The 21,652-nt window shown below is 33.9% G+C and overlaps 1 protein-coding gene and 1 long non-coding RNA gene across 3 annotated transcripts; one reads left to right on the forward strand and one right to left on the reverse strand.

The window, feature by feature from the left end:
- The first annotated feature begins 5,904 nt into the window (after nt 1–5,904).
- Nucleotides 5,905–6,918, forward strand: LOC127901243 (uncharacterized). The gene is made up of 2 exons (XR_008053392.1): nt 5,905–6,452; nt 6,603–6,918. It is a non-coding gene; the product is annotated as an uncharacterized LOC127901243 (long non-coding RNA).
- A 3,654-nt stretch (nt 6,919–10,572) lies between these two features.
- Nucleotides 10,573–18,851, reverse strand: LOC102608153 (serine protease SPPA, chloroplastic). 2 transcript variants are annotated; one of them, XR_003066259.2, is made up of 14 exons: nt 18,289–18,851; nt 17,343–17,526; nt 16,790–16,927; nt 15,619–15,789; nt 15,436–15,539; nt 14,823–14,890; nt 14,223–14,389; nt 13,583–13,652; nt 13,220–13,374; nt 12,458–12,563; nt 12,120–12,207; nt 11,877–12,020; nt 10,848–11,227; nt 10,573–10,759 (listed from the first exon to the last, which is right to left on the reverse strand). XR_003066259.2 is itself a non-coding variant. In XM_006485664.4 (13 exons), the coding sequence occupies exons 1-13, from the start codon at nt 18,733–18,735 to the stop codon at nt 10,997–10,999; spliced, it is 2,073 nt and encodes a 690-aa protein (XP_006485727.2). In that variant the 5' UTR covers nt 18,736–18,851; the 3' UTR covers nt 10,573–10,996. The 2 variants fall into 2 exon arrangements, 1 of the variants encoding a protein (XP_006485727.2); XM_006485664.4 differs by having other exon boundaries at nt 10,573–11,227.
- Between the last annotated feature and the right edge of the window lie 2,801 nt (nt 18,852–21,652).

Here is a 21,652-nt window from a genome sequence, read left to right on the forward strand (position 1 = left end):
GAATAGCTAGAATCAAAATGAAGAATTGGAGTCAGAATAATTTATTTATTTGAACTGTATAAATCGTAATTAGAATGAGTTGTATTACCATTAATGTGTTTATTTTATCTTAGAATCAAAATCAAAATGAGTTATATTGTAACAAATTGCTATAAAATCCTTAATTAATTTTTATCATAATAATTATTTTATATTTTTATTATTTTTATTATTATTATTATTCAAAAATTAATTATTAATAATAATTATCATTAATTATTACTATTATTAAAAATTTAACGAAAAAATTATTATTAATTATTGTCAATAGATTAATTAATTATAATACTTTTTATTCTTGTTAGTAATAATAACAATAATAATCTATTTAAAAAATATAATTATATTTATGATTATAATAAAATAATAATTATAATGATTATAATTTATTTAATAATTATTATATTTTGAATTAAATGGAGGTTATTTTAGAAATTTAAAATTATTGGGGGAATTCGTACTCTAAAATAAAATTGAGTATAAAGGGCTAAATGAAAGTTTACAATTCAAAAAGTTTTATAATATTTATGAATTAATTACAAAATAATACAGAGTATAGGGGACTGGGTGAAATTTTACAGGCCAGCCGAAAATTACATTTAATGCCCTTGGAGGTCCGCACTTTGCGTAACATAAATACATGCTTAATCTCACTGTCTTTATGTCTCGTTACTCATATACAAACTAGGAAGCATATATACTTACCTAGTCCTAACCTAAATATTAATGGACGTTGTAAATCGTTTCAAGGCTTCGTTTACATCAATATTCACAAAAATCTTCCAACTCTTGGCCAAAACTACCCCACCAGTATTACCACCACAACAAGCACCGGCTGCTGATCAGCAAAACCTAGATTGGGCAATGATAATGATAGGCTTTTGCTTACCATCGGCCATTGAAATTGCTCTTCAATCTTTGCAGGTTCAATCCCAGCTGCCTCCCATGTTCCATTTCCTTTCTCTTGCCATCATATTTTCCTTCAGTTTCCTTTTCCTCGGCAAACTCACGCGTACAAGATTTACTATAGCAGCCCAGGTGCTCGAGGGACTCGGGCTTCTATTTGCTGTGACAGCCATTTTTGTAGCCGTCATAATTCCGCTCCCTTTGTGGCTCAAGTGCCTGGCATGGACCCTCTATGCCATCCTCCTGATCGCCAGCACAATTTGTATCCTGTATAATCGTATTTAATTTTAAAAATATGATATATATATATATATATGATAGAGTAATTTTCCAATCCGGTAGACAATCTGTAGCCGTCGGATTGAATCCAACGGGCAACTTTTATTTTTATTTTAAATATTGATTCCGACATAAGGGCCCACACGTAGACTTTTTCAAAATCTCAATATCCTCTTCATTTCATTGCTGCAAGACTTCAAATTTCTTCTCTTTTTACTCAATTCCAATTGACCCATTTGATTTTTTAATGATCGGAACCGAACCGTGGGGGTTAAAGATCGGTTCTTTTGCGGCTTTTAAGGCTTCCTTTTAATGTTTGGATCTGGATAGGAGGGGTTTCAACGATTGGGCCATGACCGACGCGGTGTGACCGCTGGTGAGTTGAGAGGTGGCGAAGGGGCCGATGATGAGGGAAAGAGAGAGCCACATGAGAAGGGATTGGAAGGGCTCGTTGCTTTTGAAGAAGAAGAAAGCGAAAAAAAAAAAAATGAGAAACGAAGAGACTGAAGGTGAATAAGCGAGAAAGTTTTGTGAGTTTTTTATGGATGTTGATGCCTGACTGCAGTCTGGAGATCCTGCTCCAGCACTTCTCTATAGTTGCCGGTGAAGAAAACTCTTTTTCTAATTAGCTTTCGAATGTATTGAGCAAAGATCACCTGATTGATTTACTAAAATCAGATTGATCACGAACTCATTGTTTTTTATGCTCTCAATATTAATAAAATTACAAAGTTTGTGATGAACACCAAAAAAAAAAAAAATTACGGCAACATCGGCAAGAAATGGTGACAGAATGGAAATCAGTGTGAATGTGTAATCATCTGCTTGTTTTATTCCTTTTTTCCCCTTGATTTAAGTTATACTAAAACGGATGATGGAAAAGTGGAAATCCCAAAGGGTGATTTGTGAATATTAGTTCATTTTTGCTTGAATCAAACGATGAAGAATCCGGCGAGGGAAAGATCCGGTTCTCTGTTTAAAAGCAGCTTTACATTTTAATATTAAAAATTGTCAAAGACTGCATGTGGGCCCTAATGTCGGAATTAATATTTGAAATAAAAATATAAATTGCCGTTGGATTCGATCCAATGGCTATAGACTGTCTCCCGGATTATAACTCCAATCCAGCTGGATTGGAAAACTACTGTATATATAAAAAATCGATGTTTAACACCCACGATTCTTTGATGTTTAAGTACAGTTAATTTATATATGTGAGAAAATCGAAAATGGGAAATTTTATTAATTTAAAATGGGATTCCGATTAGAGTCAAATTTTATTAATTTATTCAACATCAAAGAATTTTCTACGAATAAATATCAAAACCGGACAAATTTTGGAAAAAAAAAATTGTCTGGTTAACGATTCGAAGATTTAATCTCAAAATTTTATCAAAATTTTTATTATCGTTCGGTTGTTTTTCTAATAAATTTTAAAAATTAAATAAATTATTTTGTCTCTACTAATAAAGACTCCAATTTTAATTTTTGAGAGTAGAGGTTGTATTTTTTTTAAATGTTAAAATATTTGAAATATCATTTACTTATTTAACAATTTTATTTTATTCTTTACATAATATAATTTTAAAAAGTTTGTCTACGAAAGTAATTCTATAACTTTTAATAAAAATTCATATTGACAACTAATCAACTAGAATTTTTACGTAAAAATTTTATGTGTAAAAATTTTATTAATATAAGCTCTACTTGATATTTATGCGTAGAAAATTCTTTGATGTTGAATAAATTAATAAAATTTGACTCTAATCGGAATCCCATTTTAAATTAATAAAATTTCCCATTTTCGATTTTCTCACATATATAAATCAACTGTACTTAAACATCAAAGAATCGTGGGTGTTAAACATCGATTTTTTATATAGACAGTAATTTTGTGCCCAGAATATGAGCATTGAATAAATCATGTGAGATTTTGTCGTTCAAAATTGGTCAATTATGTGTAGTCATATATGGGTAGTCATATAAAATCTATCTACTTGCAGAGAAAAGCGCCATATTATCAAATTCAATCAATGGGTTAAAATTTTATTACTCTGTCACCATCTTGATTAGAGTCAAACTTATGATTTAGTTAGCTTGTACACAGAAAATTAACTGTACTTAAACATCAAAGAATCGTGGGTGTTAAACACCGATTTTTTTCCCCCCAACAATGCATTGAAAAATTTTCTACGCATTAACATTATTAGATTACTTGTAACGTTAATTAATTTCAGCCGCGTTCACTTGATGCACAGTTAGTTGCACACGGCAATTTGATTATTTTGTAAGATGACCTTATATTCTTATGTCCACAATTGACTGATCATTAGCGTAGAATTGGTGCACGGGGGCATGGCCGATTATTTTGAAATTTATGAATCCCTAATCCAAGAATTAGTAATTGCAATGCCAATAAAACATCAAATTATCAACTAGTTGACCTATTAGCCAGTATATAAACTTTAAATCATTAACTCTAAATTAGTGTTTTCATGATACACGTGAATGATGTGATACAAGCTATTCACCATCAGCAAGTTAAGTGGTTAATTATTAAGACCTCTCTAAATTACATTTATCGTAAGTTACAGCCGGTGATATGACTGCTTGACAAAATAAATCAGGTGACTCATTGCTCATATTCTGGGCACAGTTGCAAATAAATCACGGAGTCACCTGATTTATTTTGTCCACTTCTCTGAAATCTTCGAATCCGATAACTTAAGTAAAAAATCAAATTGGTCAAAGCCACACCCAGCTCATATTTGATGCCAAGGAATCAAATTTTCTTAGCGCTTGGGATGTTGTCAGAATAACCCGGGTCAGGAATTTGCTAAGATTCTAAAAGGGTTATTTTTCGGCACCCCCCATATGTTTCGACAAATATTACCATGCACCCACTTGTTTCAACAATGATCGCCGCGCACCCATTCTGTTAAGTTCTCCCGTTTAATTTAACAAGCCAAGGGTAAAATAGAGATTGTGTTATAAACAAATAAAAAATTAAATTAAAGTTGCTGCACAGAAGAAAGAGAACAAGGGGTGTTATAAACAAATAAAAAATTAAGTTAAAGTTGTTGCACAGAATAAAGAGAACAAAGAAGAAAATAATATTGTCATTTCAGAAAAATAGTTTCATCTCTGCAAAACGTAATCTGTACAAGCAAATATCGAAGCAATATGGAGGGAAAATCTTGCGTGTTGGAGACAATTTCGCGCCAATTGCTTGATCTCTTACCTACCACATGTTCGTTTTTCAAGAAGCTTGAGGATTACACGGCTTATTGAATTGTGAGAGCGGGATATACTGGGTTTTGCAGCTTCAGCCTGCACACATTTTGACAATTTACTGAATCATCAAGGAGATTTTTATCATTTTGACAAAATTTCTTTAAGGATAGGACTATGTATAGTAGAATTGGCATTAAGAATCCAAGAAGATACCTCAATGTGATCACCAGTGTTAACAAGAAATGAGTTAGGGATAGCATTGACATTGACCCACTTTCCATTGTGTAGCAACTGAAGACCACAAATCCCACTCTGTGTGGGGAGAGTCAATAGGCCATGATCAGAATGAGGGGGCATTCCCATTGCAAGCTCAGGCTGTGGACACGGCGAGTACAAATTTGCAACCAGGATTTGCAAACCTGAATCTAGATTCATGGCCCTCTCGATGTAGCAGAATTCCAATCCCAAACTCTCTGATATCCCTTTAATCAACTCTCTTGCAACTTGTCTAATTCTTTTACAATATTCTAGTGAAATCTCACTGCAGCAGCCACCAGAAATAAGCAATATATTTGTGAGCAGGAGTATTACCAATATATTTTTAAAACATATATTAAGGCGCGAGATAGCTACCAAAATAATTGTAACAATCGTTAAATTAAACGGAAGAACTTAACAGAATGGGTGTGCGGCGATTATTGTTGAAATAAGTGGGTGCACGATAATATTTATCGAAACATATGGGGGGTGGCGAAAAATATCCCGTTCTAAAAACTAAAAAATAATAAAATAAAAAACAAGTCGTATCGCAATGACTAAATGCGGCGCCTGGAACAATGAGATTAGAGTGTAACAAAGGACAAACAATGAATTGATTGTTTTATCTTTGTCTTGTGGCTTACAAACAAAGCTACAATCCTTCACTGCGTAACAAGCCAATGCCGTTTGTAGACTTGCTTTCTTCGAATCAACCCATCACGAAAATGAACACAAAATAATAATGGTAATAATAATAAAATAAAATTTAAAAAAAAAGTATTTTTCACTTAAACATATTTTCAATTTTAATTTGCTTGGGTCAAATTTTTGTTGGCAAGGGTGCGGCACGTGCAAACCTACCAAAGGGTAATCGGATGCATCGCATGTTCCACGCCGCACGGTGGTGTCAATAGTGCAGTGAGGGACACGTACGGCACGTGCAGTGTAATCCGACTTCGTCTTTTCGGTCTTCCACGTGTCGCGAAACGGCTTGCCTCCACATGGAATTGCTCCTAATCCGCATGTGCAATCTCACTACAGGACAATTCCATTGGCTTGCAACAGCATTTCCTGAACCCCACCGTATGGATAGAGACAACGTAAATTTTAATTCACTAATTAATACGACTTGTTTTATAAACCAAAGTGAGATGATCAGAAATATTAGGGCCTGTTTGGTACCCTTTTTCACCCCTTGTTTTTGTTTTCGTTTTCTGAATCCACAAAGATACATGTTTGGTGCATTAATTTCATAGAACAAATTACAAAATAAGGAATCCAGATTACACTTTTATAACTACAATTGTGAAAACATGTTAAACATGTTCTCTAAATATTACAAGTCTAAACTCAAAAATAAATTAAAAACACAAAATCATGAGCTCGTGGCTATATCTCCTCATCTGTTTCTCTTCGTCAACAGCTCTCTCTCCCCCCCACCCCCATTCTTTCTCGATCTTACAACAGATCTTTGTCCTCTCTCTCCTTATCTTCATCCAACAACACACACTCTCTTCTTATCTCTCCCGATCTACTCTCTCACGGTGTGCCAACTGTTGTCCTTCGTCTCTGCTACCGCTGCAACTTTATCTCAGCCACTATTGCAGCTCCGTCTCTGCTGTGGTCGTTGCTGCTCTGTCTCCACGTAGCTACTGTTGTTCTGTCTCAGTCTAGCTGCTGCTGCTCTGTCTTGATCGCCTGGACTGCCGTTGTTCTCTCGGCCTTTTCTCTTGCTGGTATTTGTTTTATTTCAGCAAATTTTGAGTAATTATTTGACTAATTATTTGAATCATTTTGAGAAATTGTTTTTTAAAGCATGTTATATTGTGGATTCCCTTAGTTTATGCCAAAATTTTGGAATTGATTATTTGTTCATACTTTCGTAGCATGGACAAGGACATGAAGTTTGTTCTCAATCAATTTTAAAAATGGCAGGGGACAAGAAGATCGGAGTGGCACTGGACTTTTCGCTGAGCAGAAAATTTGCTCTATCATGGGCTGTTAATAACTTGCGTCTTGCCCTGTGACCATCGTCAAGAATCCAAGCTTCGCCAAGCACTGATCAAATATAAATAGGGCTTTAATTTACACCCAATCTTATGTTATCCTGGGTGAATTCGGGTTTCTTGTTTAGATTTGAGTATATTTAATTCACTTGGGTTGTAAAGAATTTGGGTGAATAAAGGATGATAATTCTAAAAATAGTGCAGTGGCAGATAAATAGTTGAAGGTTGAAATAGAGTTGTCTGGGGATAGAAAGAATGACTTCTGTCAAATATGCTTGATTAATTCAAATGGCAGATACTTAGTTGAAATTACTGCAAAATGGTTGTGATTGGATATGAAATACACTGGGCACCTATGTATACATATACCATATATTATTTTCAGTTATGTGTTTTGGACAATTTGGTTTTGTGTTGGCTTTATGTTATGTTTGGAACTGCTGTGCTTTTGCATCTTCTTTGCTAAACAAGCACTTTTTACTTGATGGCTGATGTCTACCAACCACCCTCACTTCATAGGTAGTTATTGCATTCGACAAAGCACCTGAAACCCAAACGAAGTCACAATGGCAAGTGAGACTGAGACAAGGCCTTCCATCGCAGCAAGCAATACTAAGGGCATGGTCCCAAGCTCTGGATTTGTAAATAACTTAAATTGTTGCTATATTCGCCATTGATTAAATGTGAATATTGTAAATTACATATTGTTGTATTTTAATTCTTTTAATGAATGATTTGATATGAAATCTGAATTGCAGAGATGAATGGTATAGGAAATAGAATTTCAATATGGCATGAGTATACATGTAATGCATGACGTCCATTATGTAATTTTTTATAATTATTATGTTTAAATCATGTGTTATAATATCTTAATTAGTGTAAAAACAATGACAATATAAACATTTTTTAATTAATGCTGATACTCAAATTTTATTATCGTGTAATTTTTTATAATTATTTTGTTTAAACTATTTGTGGAATGGTTGTGTATGTATTAGTTAAACAATTACTTTTTATTCATAAATATGACTTAAATATTTAATAAAAACTGTTTTTGAAAATGATATTACCAAACACATATTCACTGTTTTTATCCTCTTAAATGTGTCCACCAAACGCATATTACTGTTTTCAATTTTAAAATATAGGATATAAAAAATTATACTAAACGCATATTTAAATTTGAAATACAACACTGCAAAACACCATTTTCATTTTCATTTTTATTTTTATAAAATATAAATTCAAAAACAATACCAAACGGTCCCTTAGCATCCCCTGATTTAAGCGGAGAAGATACTCCATCTCTCTATGACTCTATCCATTACTCTCCCTCTTTATGTTATTAGACAAGTCAGATACCTAGCTATTTCAATTTCCAAACGGAGGAAATTAAAGGAGAATCCTAGAATTTATGGAATTAATAATTCAGAATAGGAATGAAGTCCGACTTATTAGGAGGACAGGTCACGGCCATCTGTTTTCTTCTGTAGAAAGATATTTACTCATTAATTAAAATCCAATCAAAATTAGAATATATATATATATAGTTGGATATGAAGATAATGACAATCCAAATAGTTGACGTTGGCCATCAATCCGCAATTACAATTTGTACACGGTAATTGTAATTGTTGTTACTTTCTTTCTTTATATGAAAATGAAATACTTCAAAATCATATGATGATAAAGATCAGTCTCGATCGGGCTTTCCAATCTCCATGCACAAGCTCTGACCTCTAAATTTGTTCGTAAATGTTATAGATTATCTTCTTTTACGTAGCTGATAATTGTTATTGTTAATAAGGGAGCTCCTATGTTACATTGAATGTACCATACACAATCTACAAGAACTACACAAATTATGGGACCCACATAATTGTGTGGTTCTTGTTGGTTGTGTATGGTACATTCAATGTAACATAGTAAAATCCTGTTAATAAACGGATAAAGGAACATAGATTTTTTTTTTTTGAGAAAAATTAAAATAATTGTTTATTTATTAATCCTTGTATTTGAACAGATGTTTATATGTAATGCAAGAAATATATAATAAATACATAGGACTATTTACACTCCAAAAATTATCTTAATACTCATCTACTAAATTGAAAATATTAAATTCTATTATATATATATAATCTTTAAAATGTCAATTTGATGTACTTAAACATCAAAGAATCGATGTTTGATGACACATCAAACATGTACAGTGAATTTGACGTTTAAAAAATCGATGTGTGATGTGCGTAGAAAAATTAACTGTACTTAAACATCAAAGAATCGTGGGTGTTAAACACCGATTTTTTTCCCCCCAACAATGCATTGAAAAATTTTCTACGCATTAACATTATTAGATTACTTGTAACGTTAATTAATTTCAGCCGCGTTCACTTGATGCACAGTTAGTTGCACACGGCAAATTGATTATTTTGTAAGATGACCTTATATTCTTATGTCCACAATTGACTGATCATTAGCGTAGAATTGGTGCACGGGGGCATGGCCGATTATTTTGAAATTTATGAACCCCTAATCCAAGAATTGTTTATTGATGAAAAAACATTTTTTAATTTCCTGCAAAGTTAGTTGTTCAAGGTGATGTGAAATATATGCTAGCTTTAAATATATGGTGAACATTCTGCATGGCCGATTATTTCGATTTTTTAATTTAATTAACGCATAAATTACTTGGCTAAAATATTGTTATCTAATTAACCAATAAATTAAAGGCTTTTTATTGATGAAAAATCATTTTGTTACTGCTTTAAATTTCTGTTTTTGTCTAATAATATTAGATTGAAAGAATTAAGAAAGGTACATAAGAATCATAGAAAGTAAATTAGCTCTGTATGGAATGATAAAATGAAGAACTGAAAAGGAATGGGTCACGAAGCTTTGAAAAATCTACAAATAAGAACATAATTTTCTTTTTTTTTTCCTATGTGGACAATAAATTAAAGGATTTTAGAAATTTAAACGATTGGTAAAAGATTGAGTACGTGTTGCATTAAATTAAGTAATTGCTTCATAAATTGAATTACTGCAGGGACATGAGCATGATCGACAATTTTCTCCAAGGACATGAGCTTACTTTTAAAATAAAATAAATATGACTACATGGTCTTTAGGTTTTCAAATAAAAAATTTATTCCATTGATTTTTGGTTTATATGACTACATGGTCAGAGAAACATTAGAAGCACGAGAGAAATTTATTAAATATCGTGCTCAAATATCACTTGTTTGAAATAACAGTTATTATCGTTTCATTATTTGGCCAAAAAATAAAAAATTCTTTATATTTTACCAACGGATTAATTGGTCAACTAGATGTAAATGAAAATTTAATAAAATAAAACTATTGACTTGGATATATTACGTCAACTATAGTGCTCGCCAAACCCATCAATTATCTTTAATTTCTGTCTTGGCGTCAAGCTTAAATTACTACACTTCAAATTAACCGTACAAGTGAAACCATAATGATCACAAACAATGGATAAAATCTTAACTGAATTAAAAATAATGATTAATTTAACTTCACATGACGAAGATGCACAATGAATGGCCCTGACTACTACTACTGTTGACGATCATATATTTCTCTATTCATTAACCCTTATTTGGATGGAAATTGGCAAATTTGTGAATGGATTTAAATTTTGAAGTCTAAATTAATAAACCTATAAAAACCAATCTCCTCTAATAAAAAATTATGACATTGCAGTCTGCCAGTCACCACCCCTCCTTCCAATTATCAACAGATTAACGAATTGAGGCATGCTTTAAGGAATCATTAACCATCTCTAAACTCTTGCTTGAATATTCCCATTTGACTTCAGTTTTCGAAACGTAAAAGTTTGAACAGAGAAGTCCACCGTTCAAGTAGGAACAACTACTGCCATTCTCGTTAGTCGTTAAGACATGTCAATGCTACGAGTCATGACAGCTGAGAATCAGGGTCATACATAAATTACAATTTCATAATCCCAAAATAAGCTGGGAGCTCTGTTCTTTAATCCGCTTCAATGCCTGTTGAAGAGTCCAGTATCTGTAATTTCCTATGCATATACATGCTATATACAAAAGCGCAGACGCAAACACAAACACAATGTCTTACCTCCTCTTCTTTCTTGCAATGAAGTGGGCACCACTCTCGTTGATTAATGGATCCTCTCCACCAACATAGATCTAAAGCACATCTCTGGATGATCAACCCAAAAATTACGGGCAAAAACTGAGATAAAGACAATAATTAACTAATTCAGGTCAGAGGGAACTGAGGTAATCTTTGATCAGTGTAAGGATGGGGTTGCCATAAGCAACTCCCTCCAGTCTCTGGAACAAGATGCCATCCATCCGGGCTTGAACTCCATCAGAAAATGTCAAGTCTTGCAGTAGTTCCTTCAGTGTTCTGTCCACTCCAGCTATTGAATTTCCCACACTACTTAAGATCTCTGGTAGTGTAGGTGATGGTTTTGACATTTCAACAAGAGTAACCTGGTGCCATGCAAAATATACACATTAGAATAGGTTCTATGGAAGAAGCACATTCCTTATTACACCTTCAAATTTAATGATAGGTACCCACACTAATATGGCTAGAAAGTATATCACCAATGAGCTAGTTCTCACATACAAGGTAACTTCCCGGACCATCAAACACTGCAGCACTGACTGGTAATTAATTTCAAGTGGCTTTTAGTTATAAATGCTAGGCAACTTGGCATATGGTCATTCTACAAACATTTGATTTTTCCTAGGACAGGTGAAAAGGTAGGCTTACTCTGCTACAAAGTAATTTTGAACTTAGGGAAGAGAAGAAACACCATGGTCAATCTTCATTAAATCACAGCCCACAACTCAGAAAAAGTGATCAACGTCTTCCTAAATTGCGTGGACTAATGGAGACCGGTATCCCTGTATTCTTCTATGGAGAAAACTACCAAAATATACCATAAGTATGAATACTCAATCCTAGAGAGTGAAACATCCAATGTCTGAACAGAAATAATTCATCAAGGTCCAATAGGATATTGGAAATAAGCTATTACTAATTTCCAAATGCGGTAAATATATCCAAAGCAAATCAATGATATTCTACAGAATTTTGCCATATAAACGATAACCAGGGAACCTGAGAACCAACCTGTCTGTCTTCAGGTATATTAGCCTTTTGCTTTGCAATGGCAACAGCTCGAGAAAACCCACCTAGCGCATCCACCAAACCTCGCGAAGCTGCATCATTACCAGTCCAGACCCTGCCCTGTGCATACTCTTCCATCTTATCTACCTGGGATGAAAAACAGAAAAATCAAGGTTTCCTTTTCCAACTCCAAAAGAAATAAATACATAAAAAGAACCTACTTGACTACTTCAGTTGGTAACATACAGTCATTGATCTTGAAAAAGCAGCTTTGTCTCGAAATAGCTTATAGGCATTCTGTGCAGACTTGGCAAACAGCTCGGCTTCATCTGGTCTAGAGACTTAAATTTGGTTATTTTTTCAAGTAATGAAGCATTTGAAAAGACAAGTACAGCAGAAATTTCCAATCTAGAAGCTATCTCCAGCAAAAAGAATAGAAGGGTCGCATAATACAAAGTCAGAAGATGGGACTGGCAAACATCATAATGAATGAAGCATCTAGCTTGACAGGATATGTACTAAACTGAATTTCATCTTATAAAGGCATCTCTTAATAAACCAAGAAATGCAACATGATCTCTCACCTAAAAGGTCGCTGTTCAGCTGCAAGAACCTCAGCATATTTTCCCCTTGATATGATCTCTTTATTAAAGCCAATCTTCTCATACAATTTGCCCAGGTTAAATTTCCCTGCAAGCAACACCTTGAACACACTGACATCTACTCCATACAGTAGCTTAAAATTTATAATACAGCAATCCAGGTTACGACTTTCCAGCTTGAGAATGTATTATATGAGTTCCGAAATATCAGTTAAAATAAAATGGAAAGAGTTTCTGGTGTGTAGTAATATAGGTCCCCTTTTTACCATAAGATGTGAAGTGCACTGTTTTATGCCTAGAGACATTTTCAATCATGTGCATGGTTTCCTGGGATATGAGGCCTGGGAGTTCTAAGGACATACTCCCCAGATAGGTCTCTTGTTTTCCTTGATCTGACAGAACTTGTATATTCAGAGAGTTTCTGACGGTGAGAGCTCATACTAAAGTTAACCACAAACATAAATAGAGGTGTGATTTGCTCTTGGTTCTTATCTCCCTCTTTTTCCAATAAGATATAAAACATTGACATTTCAAAAACAAATGAAATGATAGATTATCCTTTAATTATGTTTTCTTTGTATGTGTAATGTGTGTATGTATTATCATATTGCGGGCAACAGATATCAGATGTTTATCAACTTCCCAACCAATTTTGATTTTGGTATGATCAAGTTACTTTAATATTTGTACATTTGCCACTTCATACTTATCAGGTTTCAGTAGCATAGAAGTTATTAAGTTCACCTGTTACAACTCCAATTGAACCAGTCAAGGTTAAATTTTCAGCAAGAATTGTCCCTGCTGCCATTGCCATATAATATCCTCCACTTGCTGCTACATCAGACATTGAAGCAATGACAGGTTTAGATTCAGACAAGAGTCTGATTTCCCTCCACATTCTGAAAATGGAAAAAGATCAAGGGGTAATAGCTAATGACCACCAGCCACAGTACTTTGTTTTCCTTTTCATGTTTTTGTCTTTCATAAAGCAACAAAAATTAATGAAAATGTGCTCCATCAATGCAGGCATAGACAATGACTTCCCAGATGTTCAAGGACGAATGATGAATCAATTTCAACTATAAGATATAATACAGCAGCACTTACAAATCAGAAGCAAGAGCATCACCTCCAGGGCTGTCAATTCGAATGATAGCAGCCTTATATCTTTTGGACTCTGGAGAAAAGTAGCAGTCATTGGGAAGATAAAAGTTATTCCTAATGAAGATGCAAAAGTCAGCAACTAAACATGCAAATAAAGTGCAGTAGAAGGGTCCATACTAAGATGCTCTTGAGTAATATAATATAAACTGAATCAAATTCATGAACTTCATGTCAATAAAACCAGTGCTACAAACAAACAAATACATACATACATATGTGTGTGTGTGTGTGTGTGTGTGTATAACATCTAACCAATATGAAGATGCATAACTCTTAATTCTCTTCGAGTTCATAAGCACATGAAGGAACCCTAAGAAAAATGATCTACAAACCTAAACAATAGAAACACACAGAAGATATCCACTAAAGCTTTCACATCACAATAGATTAAAAATGCACTACATGATTTTAAATGGGCTTTAATTCAAAAAAACATGAACAGTTGATGGTCTGATGCAATTGTATGGCATTTGTCTCAAGGGATAAGGTAATGTTATAATATCTGTTTAAAGGGATATGAACTGTTGTCTCATCTTCAGTGAAAAATTGAGATATCAAAGTGAAAACACAAATTCAAGTATACCTCTCACTTTACGAATTTTCTCTATCAATTGCTCTCCGATGATACCCGAACTAGACAGACTCAATGGACTCCGTACACGACTAATGCTCCCTGAGGCTCTGATCACAGCAATTTGATCTCCCCCACCTGTTAAACCAAGGGTCCATCTTCTGACCCCTGAGTATTTCCTACAGGTACAGGATAATATTAATAACTTTCATATATTAAACATTTGGAGCCCTTAATTTGAAAGAGACAACTTTATTTAAGAACAAGCAATAACCCATGGTAAAGTCTTGCCAGAAATTTGCATATCTAAGACCAGCGAGACGTTAGAACAAGCTTCCTACACATAAAAATGTGAAACTCTTAAGGCAAGAGTTAATATTATGCCTTCATCATGATAGAGCAATTACAACATAGTTTAGTATCCATTTGAATGATACAGATTTCATTTCTCTGAATACATAGAAACCGAAATAACAACCTAAAATAATAGAGAGTAACGGCATTAATTAGGATTGAATGATAGAAGAGTTTGCAGATAATAACAATTTTAGAGAAATTGCTGCTCAAAACATGGAGAAATTTTGGTGCTTGAAGGCCTCTTCGTGAAGGTACCTATAATCAACCATAGGAAGGTTTTTATCCTTTTGGACTCCAAGTCTCTCCTTCAACATTGAAATAACCTGCATATATGACATTATTAGCAACTCATAAAACACGCAAATAATATTTTTCAAGGAAGCAAGACACATCCCAACTAATGGTCATCATCACAATCTTTTCAAAACATTAGCACATAATAATTATAAGTAAATACACTGTATCAAATTGTCCCTGCAAATTGACAGACAAAATAATTTATTTTATTTATTTCTGTCACGCATGCTTGATTTAACACAATTACATTATGTATTTTTCTCATTTCTGCAATGGCAGCATAGTATCATTCCAGAGCAACTTATTATTAAAATATGACTTTTCTTTCATTGTCATTGTTCTTGGAGACATTAGGAGGAGCAAAGTAGCAGTGGTCATGTTACAGATGCTCTTGCACTACCAATATACTATTTATGTTTTTCAACCACCCCCCACTAAATGAAAGTGTATCTCATCCTAAAATATGTCTAAAAGTTATTGTTTGAGGATTTTGACATCATGCATGTAAGCTTATTCTAATACACCCATCCCAAATTAGGCAAACAAGGAAATGATTTCTGTACGACTGTACCTCATCATCATAGAGTATGTTTGTTATGAAGCCCTCTTCTTTCAACCTCTCTACTTTGTAGACTCCATCATTAATGAATCTCTCAATATCTTCTTTTCTCTTTCCTGTGAAAAAAACTCAAATAAAACCAGAAATAACATTGAACACTTAAAAAAAAGGCCCAACCACAAATTAAAAAAGCACCTTTTGTGGAAGAAACTTTATCCAGCCAATTCCCATAAATATTATCTAGCAATGCAGTAAGCATCTCACAGTTTTCTTCGGACATAGTTTTGCGGGTAAGTTGATCACCAGCACTTTTGTATTTACCAATCCTTTGAACTTGTGGTTCTATTCCCACCTTCTCCAAAACACCTGCAAAACAATTTTTATATACTTCCAACAGCTGTTACAATAAACCGCCAGCATAACCATTGCACAGGCTAAAATATTATGTATTTGGAAAACTTGGAAGGAATAATTTTAGTTCATATAAATGTCATCAAAAGAGAAACATGAACGGGCACAAGACCACAAGAATTCCTCTTAAAAGCATATATGAGATACGTGTGGTCACTCAGGCCAATTAAACCACAAAATTTCTTCTCCTGACTCTTTCATGTTTCATGACAACAAAGGCATAATGATTTCCAGGCATAAAAATGTATTAGTTTCAGCAAGTCCATTTTTCCTTCAGGTGGCAAACTTGCTAACTTGTATCTTCTTGCTGTCTTTGCCATGAAATATTCATTCATGTTATCAAACAATCAAAAGCTTGACTTAAGATAGTTCAGAAGATACTTTAAGAGATGCCATCTATATGGAGAGGTCAAAAGCAGCGGTGAACAGGAAAGAAAAAAAATTATTTAAACTGGAAATACTTCCACTGAATTGCAGCTTTGCTTTGTAAGCTTTAGTGCACATATAAGCAAAACATTCAACCATTTCCTTTAACTTATAAGTTAAGAACAAGGGACATCATATTTGAGACACTAAGCAGTAGTATATCTCAGATGAGTTATCTAAATTGTTCCGCTAGGAACACATCCACAATTTATCCCAAGTATGACCTTCCAAATGAACTAGCAGCAGGTTAGCAACAAATGAGATAAAATAATTGACACAAGGAAAGAAACAGGAAGTTCCACATAGAGAATGACCATTATTGTTCAAAATTTTCATCATCGGGTGGAAACTAATATCTTTAGCAAGCAATAGGCAAAGTTTGCACAACATAGAGTCATAGACCTTACATCTTGTACAAGCCATTTTCCAAATGGAGAAAAGATAGGAGCAAACCATAAGAGAGCACTAAGTGTCTGTCATTTGTCTAGTTTTAAATGAAACCATCCAACACATTGAAAAATCAACTAACCTCCAAGGAATGATGCTTGAACGGTCAAACCATACAAAGAAAAGTAAGCACTTGGAGGGGCGTATAGCTCTTCACAGGCACAGGCAAGGTAATACTCTTTTTCTCCACATACAGGAACATAGCCAATAATAAATTTACCTACAAGTTCCAACCAACACTTGTAAGAATAACATAACTGTTCAGAGAAAACAGTAGCTTTTGCTATTGATCTAAGAAACAGAACCCAGGATATTGAAAAGAAAAACTTTTTGGCCAGACACATTCAAAAAGTTGACGCCACAAGTGTAAATATTCATGCGCACACAACATGCAATCATAAAGACAGTAGTTGTTCTTCATACAGTTTACGTAACGAGAAAAATTCATTGTGCATTTGTTAGTCACATGTGCTTTACATGAATTCTTGGGAAACCAGAGGCTGTTTGTCCTCCTTATGAATCAACCGGTTGAATCTGGATTTAATCAAAACCCAAGAGGAGGGAGAATTTAAGTTTAAGAAATACTGAAAATGTCCAAGTATATTGAAGTAAACCAACAAAAAATACAATTGTACCCGATTTCTTGAAGTCTACAACATGCCTCCGAATTTCTTCAACTTTTCCCCATCCACAGCTTAAGGGTTCAATGTGGAGATAAATACCAACAATACGAGGATCATATGCTGCTTTTACGAAATTTTCACAAATTTGAGGTAGTGATAGTCCTGAGGAGAAACGGCTCTTTAGCTGATCAGCTATCTGAACATTAAAGAAACAACAAAGAAGTAGAAAAAATATCAAACCCCAAAACAAATAATCATGCCAAAGGTTACAGAATGAAAAGTCATCAGTAAATAAAAATTTAAGACTTGCATTTGAGTGATCCTGGCAACAATTCAATCTTAGTTGTGAAACATAAAAGATTAGACTATCAGGCGGCTACCTCTCATTTTATCTTGTGGTAAACATGTTTTTTCTTCACTAATCCACAAACATTAGGGAGCCTGGTACAGATGAGACAAGCAGCATATCTTTATGGCTTGCTTTCACATAAAGCATTTTCAATAGAGGTGTATGTTACAAAGCACTCATCTATGGAGTGCTTCTCCAAAATGCATTACTTTTCCGGCCAAATGCCATCAAGAAGTTTTATTACTCAATAGCTTTCTTGGCAGCAGCAAAATCACTCCCAAATTAACTGGAAGTACAGTGCATATTATCACAAAATGAACTAAACGTGATTTCTTAAAGATGCATTCTCATAATTAAATACTAATGACAAAATTCTAAAAAAAAAAATTTGCTTATCTCAGCCACAAAGCATAAAGTGCGATTCTTCAGATATCACAACATATAATAATATACTAGAGTAATCCTGTTCACCATTCCATGAATTCACCAATGACATTTCAGTATTTGAGCAACATGACAGCATCAACAAAGGAAAAAAAAAAAAACCACAGGAATTAAACAAAGATCATCCCTTAGATTTTATAAAGTGTAAAAGAACAAGAACTAAACCTGGCCACGCAATTTCATTGTGAGAACGCTGCCCTTGCGAACGCGTTCCCAGGGAAAAGCAACAAGCATCCGAAGCTTCACCGTAAATATCTTCCACGCGCTAAATTTCTCATATTCAAATTCTCCGCTCGGATACTCGTCCACGTCCTTCGATTTCCCTCGGCTTTCGTAATCTTCATTCACCACCGCCTGTTGTTGCGGTTCTTGAATCTTCGTCTCGGATGAAGAATCGTCGAAAGAACGAACGGAGAAGCTTCTGCGGTGGTAATGAATTTGAGAGAGCAAGTGAGAATTTGAGCGCGTCGTGGTGGTGTTGAGGGAAAAAGAAAGGAGTCGGCATTTGCAGTGGAGAGGAGTGAGGCTTTGAGTTACGATTGCTGAGAAAGTTTTGGTGTGGAGTTTCTTAGGTGTGAAGTGAGGAGTGTGAAGGAACAACAGCTTCGACATTTTTTCCTGCTCTCTCAGCAACAGCAGATGGAAACGGAAGGAGCAGGAGATGATGCCATGACTAGGCGAGGTTTAGTCCACGTCAACACTCAACACACGATGTTTCATTGATTTGTTATTACGTGGAGGACTTCAGGCTGATTTTATATTTATTGGGTTGCTGACTATAATCAACAACATTACCAAAAGCCTAAGGTCAGTCGGTTGGATTGATTGGATCGGGCCAGCCCAGATTGCAAGGCTCGGAACTTTTCTGACAGGTTAATCAATTTTGGGCAGTAAGGCTCGACGGGCTGAGCTCGAAGGCCCTGAAGTGCTCAATGTAAAACTCTATGATCTAGAAACAACAATTTGAGATGAACATTGCTAGACAATCTAGCATCTAAGTCCCAATTTGAATACACCTAATATAATATTTATTTATTGGATGGGGAATAAGTAATTCAATGCTGATGTTTGTCCTGGGTCAAACCCCAGGTCAAATCCGAAATGGTTGACTTGAAACGGCCTTAAAACGATGCCATTTTGTCTATTTTTTGTTTTATTTCTATGTAAAATGACACCGTTTGGCTTAGATAAGGCAAAAGCAAAAGCTTAAACAAGGATAAGTTTCGGCATTGTTCCTGAAAGATAAGTTTCGACATTTACAGTGGTTGTGAAAATTTTCTGATAGAAGATTAAGTTTCAACATTTACCCTTGAAAGTTGAGTTTTGATTCTACATGGCCTCGCAATAAGGTAAGGTATTGTCTTCTTTGGTATAAAATTGAGTTTTAAAGCTTGAATTGTGCTTGATGTTGATTAATAAGTGAGTAATAAGTTGAGCATATGTTTCTATAGTCTATATTAATAAATGGGTAATAAGTGAGTTTCATTGTCGTCGTTGTTAAATTAAGTTAATATAATAGGTAAGAAGTTGTTTCAATTTGAATCTTGAGCTAAAGGTATTGTCCTGTTTCGCATAAAGTTGAGTTTTAAAGCTTTAATTTTGCTTGATGTTGATTAATAAACGGGTAATAAACTGAGCATTTGTTTCTATATTTCTATATTAATAAGTTGGTAATAAGCGAGTTTCATTGTCGTTGTTGTTAAATTAAGTTAATATAATGGGTAATAAGTTGTTTCAATTTGAATCTTGAGCTGTGACATTTTGTTCCTATATTATTGTTTCAGTTGTTTCAATTTGAATCTTGAGTTGTTTCGTTTTGTTTCTATATTATTGTTTCAACTGTTTCAATTTGAATATTGAGTTGTTTCATTTTGTTTCTATATCATTGTTTCTAAATTTAATGAATTTGCAATAATTAATTAATAATATATTGAATTATTTTAATTTGCAGCAGTGAATGGACAATTTGGAACAAGTGGAGGGGGTTGATGAAGTTGAGGAATTGTAGGATTTACAGGGGGCTGATTTTGAAGAAAATAATGAGGAATTGGTGGAAAAAGTTTATGAGCTTAAGGTTGGGATGTCTTTTAACAGTCCTAATGAAATATCTGAACATTACAAAGCTTATGGCCTACAAGAGGGGTTTCCAGTGATGCAGAGATTTTGTAGAAATGGGAATGATGGGAGTCTGAGATATGTGACATTTACCTGTAGGTGAAAGGGCAAGTCAAAAAGAAAATTCAATCATGTTTTGTGGCTTTAACCTAACGAAAAAATTGGATGCAACACTAAAATTGGAGGACATTTGGATGTTGTTAGTGGAAATTGGATAATTAGAAATTTGTATCTTGAACATAATCATGCCTGAGTCCGAGCAAGAGTAGGTATTATCGATGCAACCGTACCATTAGTCTTTTTGTTAAAAAGTAGGTTGAAATAAATAAAGAAGCAGGAATTAAAATGGATCAAAGTTTCAAGTCAATTGTTGTTGAGATTGGTGGTTTTGAAAATATTTGATTCTTAGAAAGATATGCTAGAAATCATGTTGACAAGGCGATGTTGTTGTAATTTATAGTTATTTTAAGAAAATGCAAACATAAAATGATGTATTTTTCTTCAGTCTTGACTTGGATAAGGAGGGTCGGTTAAAAAATGTATTTTGGGCAAATCCAAAGAGCACGACACCCTATAAATAAGTATGATATGCCATTTGTTTCTTTTGTGGGAGTTAAATTATCATGGTCATTTATTTTGTTAGGATGTGGGTCAATTAGACACGGAGACATTTACGTAGTTATTTGACACATGGCTATCATTATGTCTGGCTCTCCTCCCTTAGGAATCATCAAATACTAAGACAAAGTGATGAAAAATGCAATTGGGATTGTTTTTCCAAATACTAGGCATCAATAGTGTTTGTGCCAGGTGTGTGCTCGATATGATGTATATTGGTGTCAATGTGCAAATGTACAAATTAAGTAATATAATGATAAGTATTCAAGATCGTCTCCATAGGGATTGGTGTTATATAAGTTGCTATAACAATTTTAACAGTACAATTTGAGTAAACTAAATTAAAAAAAATAAATGACGAGATTAATAATTTAATGAAATTGAAAAAATGCAATAAATAGAATACAATAAAGAAAAACTATAGCCAAATACAAAAAAAATCTTCAATGACAAAGAGATAATTATGTTCTGAACTCACTTAATAGTTATTAACTGTCTTACACTTGAGGTGTAGTTGCTGCAACATTTACTACAACACTAGACAGAATATCTAATGCATCCTCAGCTATCGCATTTTGGATATCTCATATCTATATGCAATCTAACAATGATCAGTTGTTAAATTAAAATTAAACATAGCTTTATACGATCTAGACTTGCACTACAAGGTGAATCCTTATACCTAGTTCTTTACTAATTTTAGATTAGGCATGACCCTACTCAAATTGAGATTAACTCAACTTATGAAACACAATCTAAAACCATGTATTGTCTTAATTTTGTTCCATTAAGTCAT

This window comes from Citrus sinensis, chromosome 3, assembly GCF_022201045.2.
Source record: "Citrus sinensis cultivar Valencia sweet orange chromosome 3, DVS_A1.0, whole genome shotgun sequence".
Classification (NCBI taxonomy): Eukaryota; Viridiplantae; Streptophyta; class Magnoliopsida; order Sapindales; family Rutaceae; genus Citrus; species Citrus sinensis.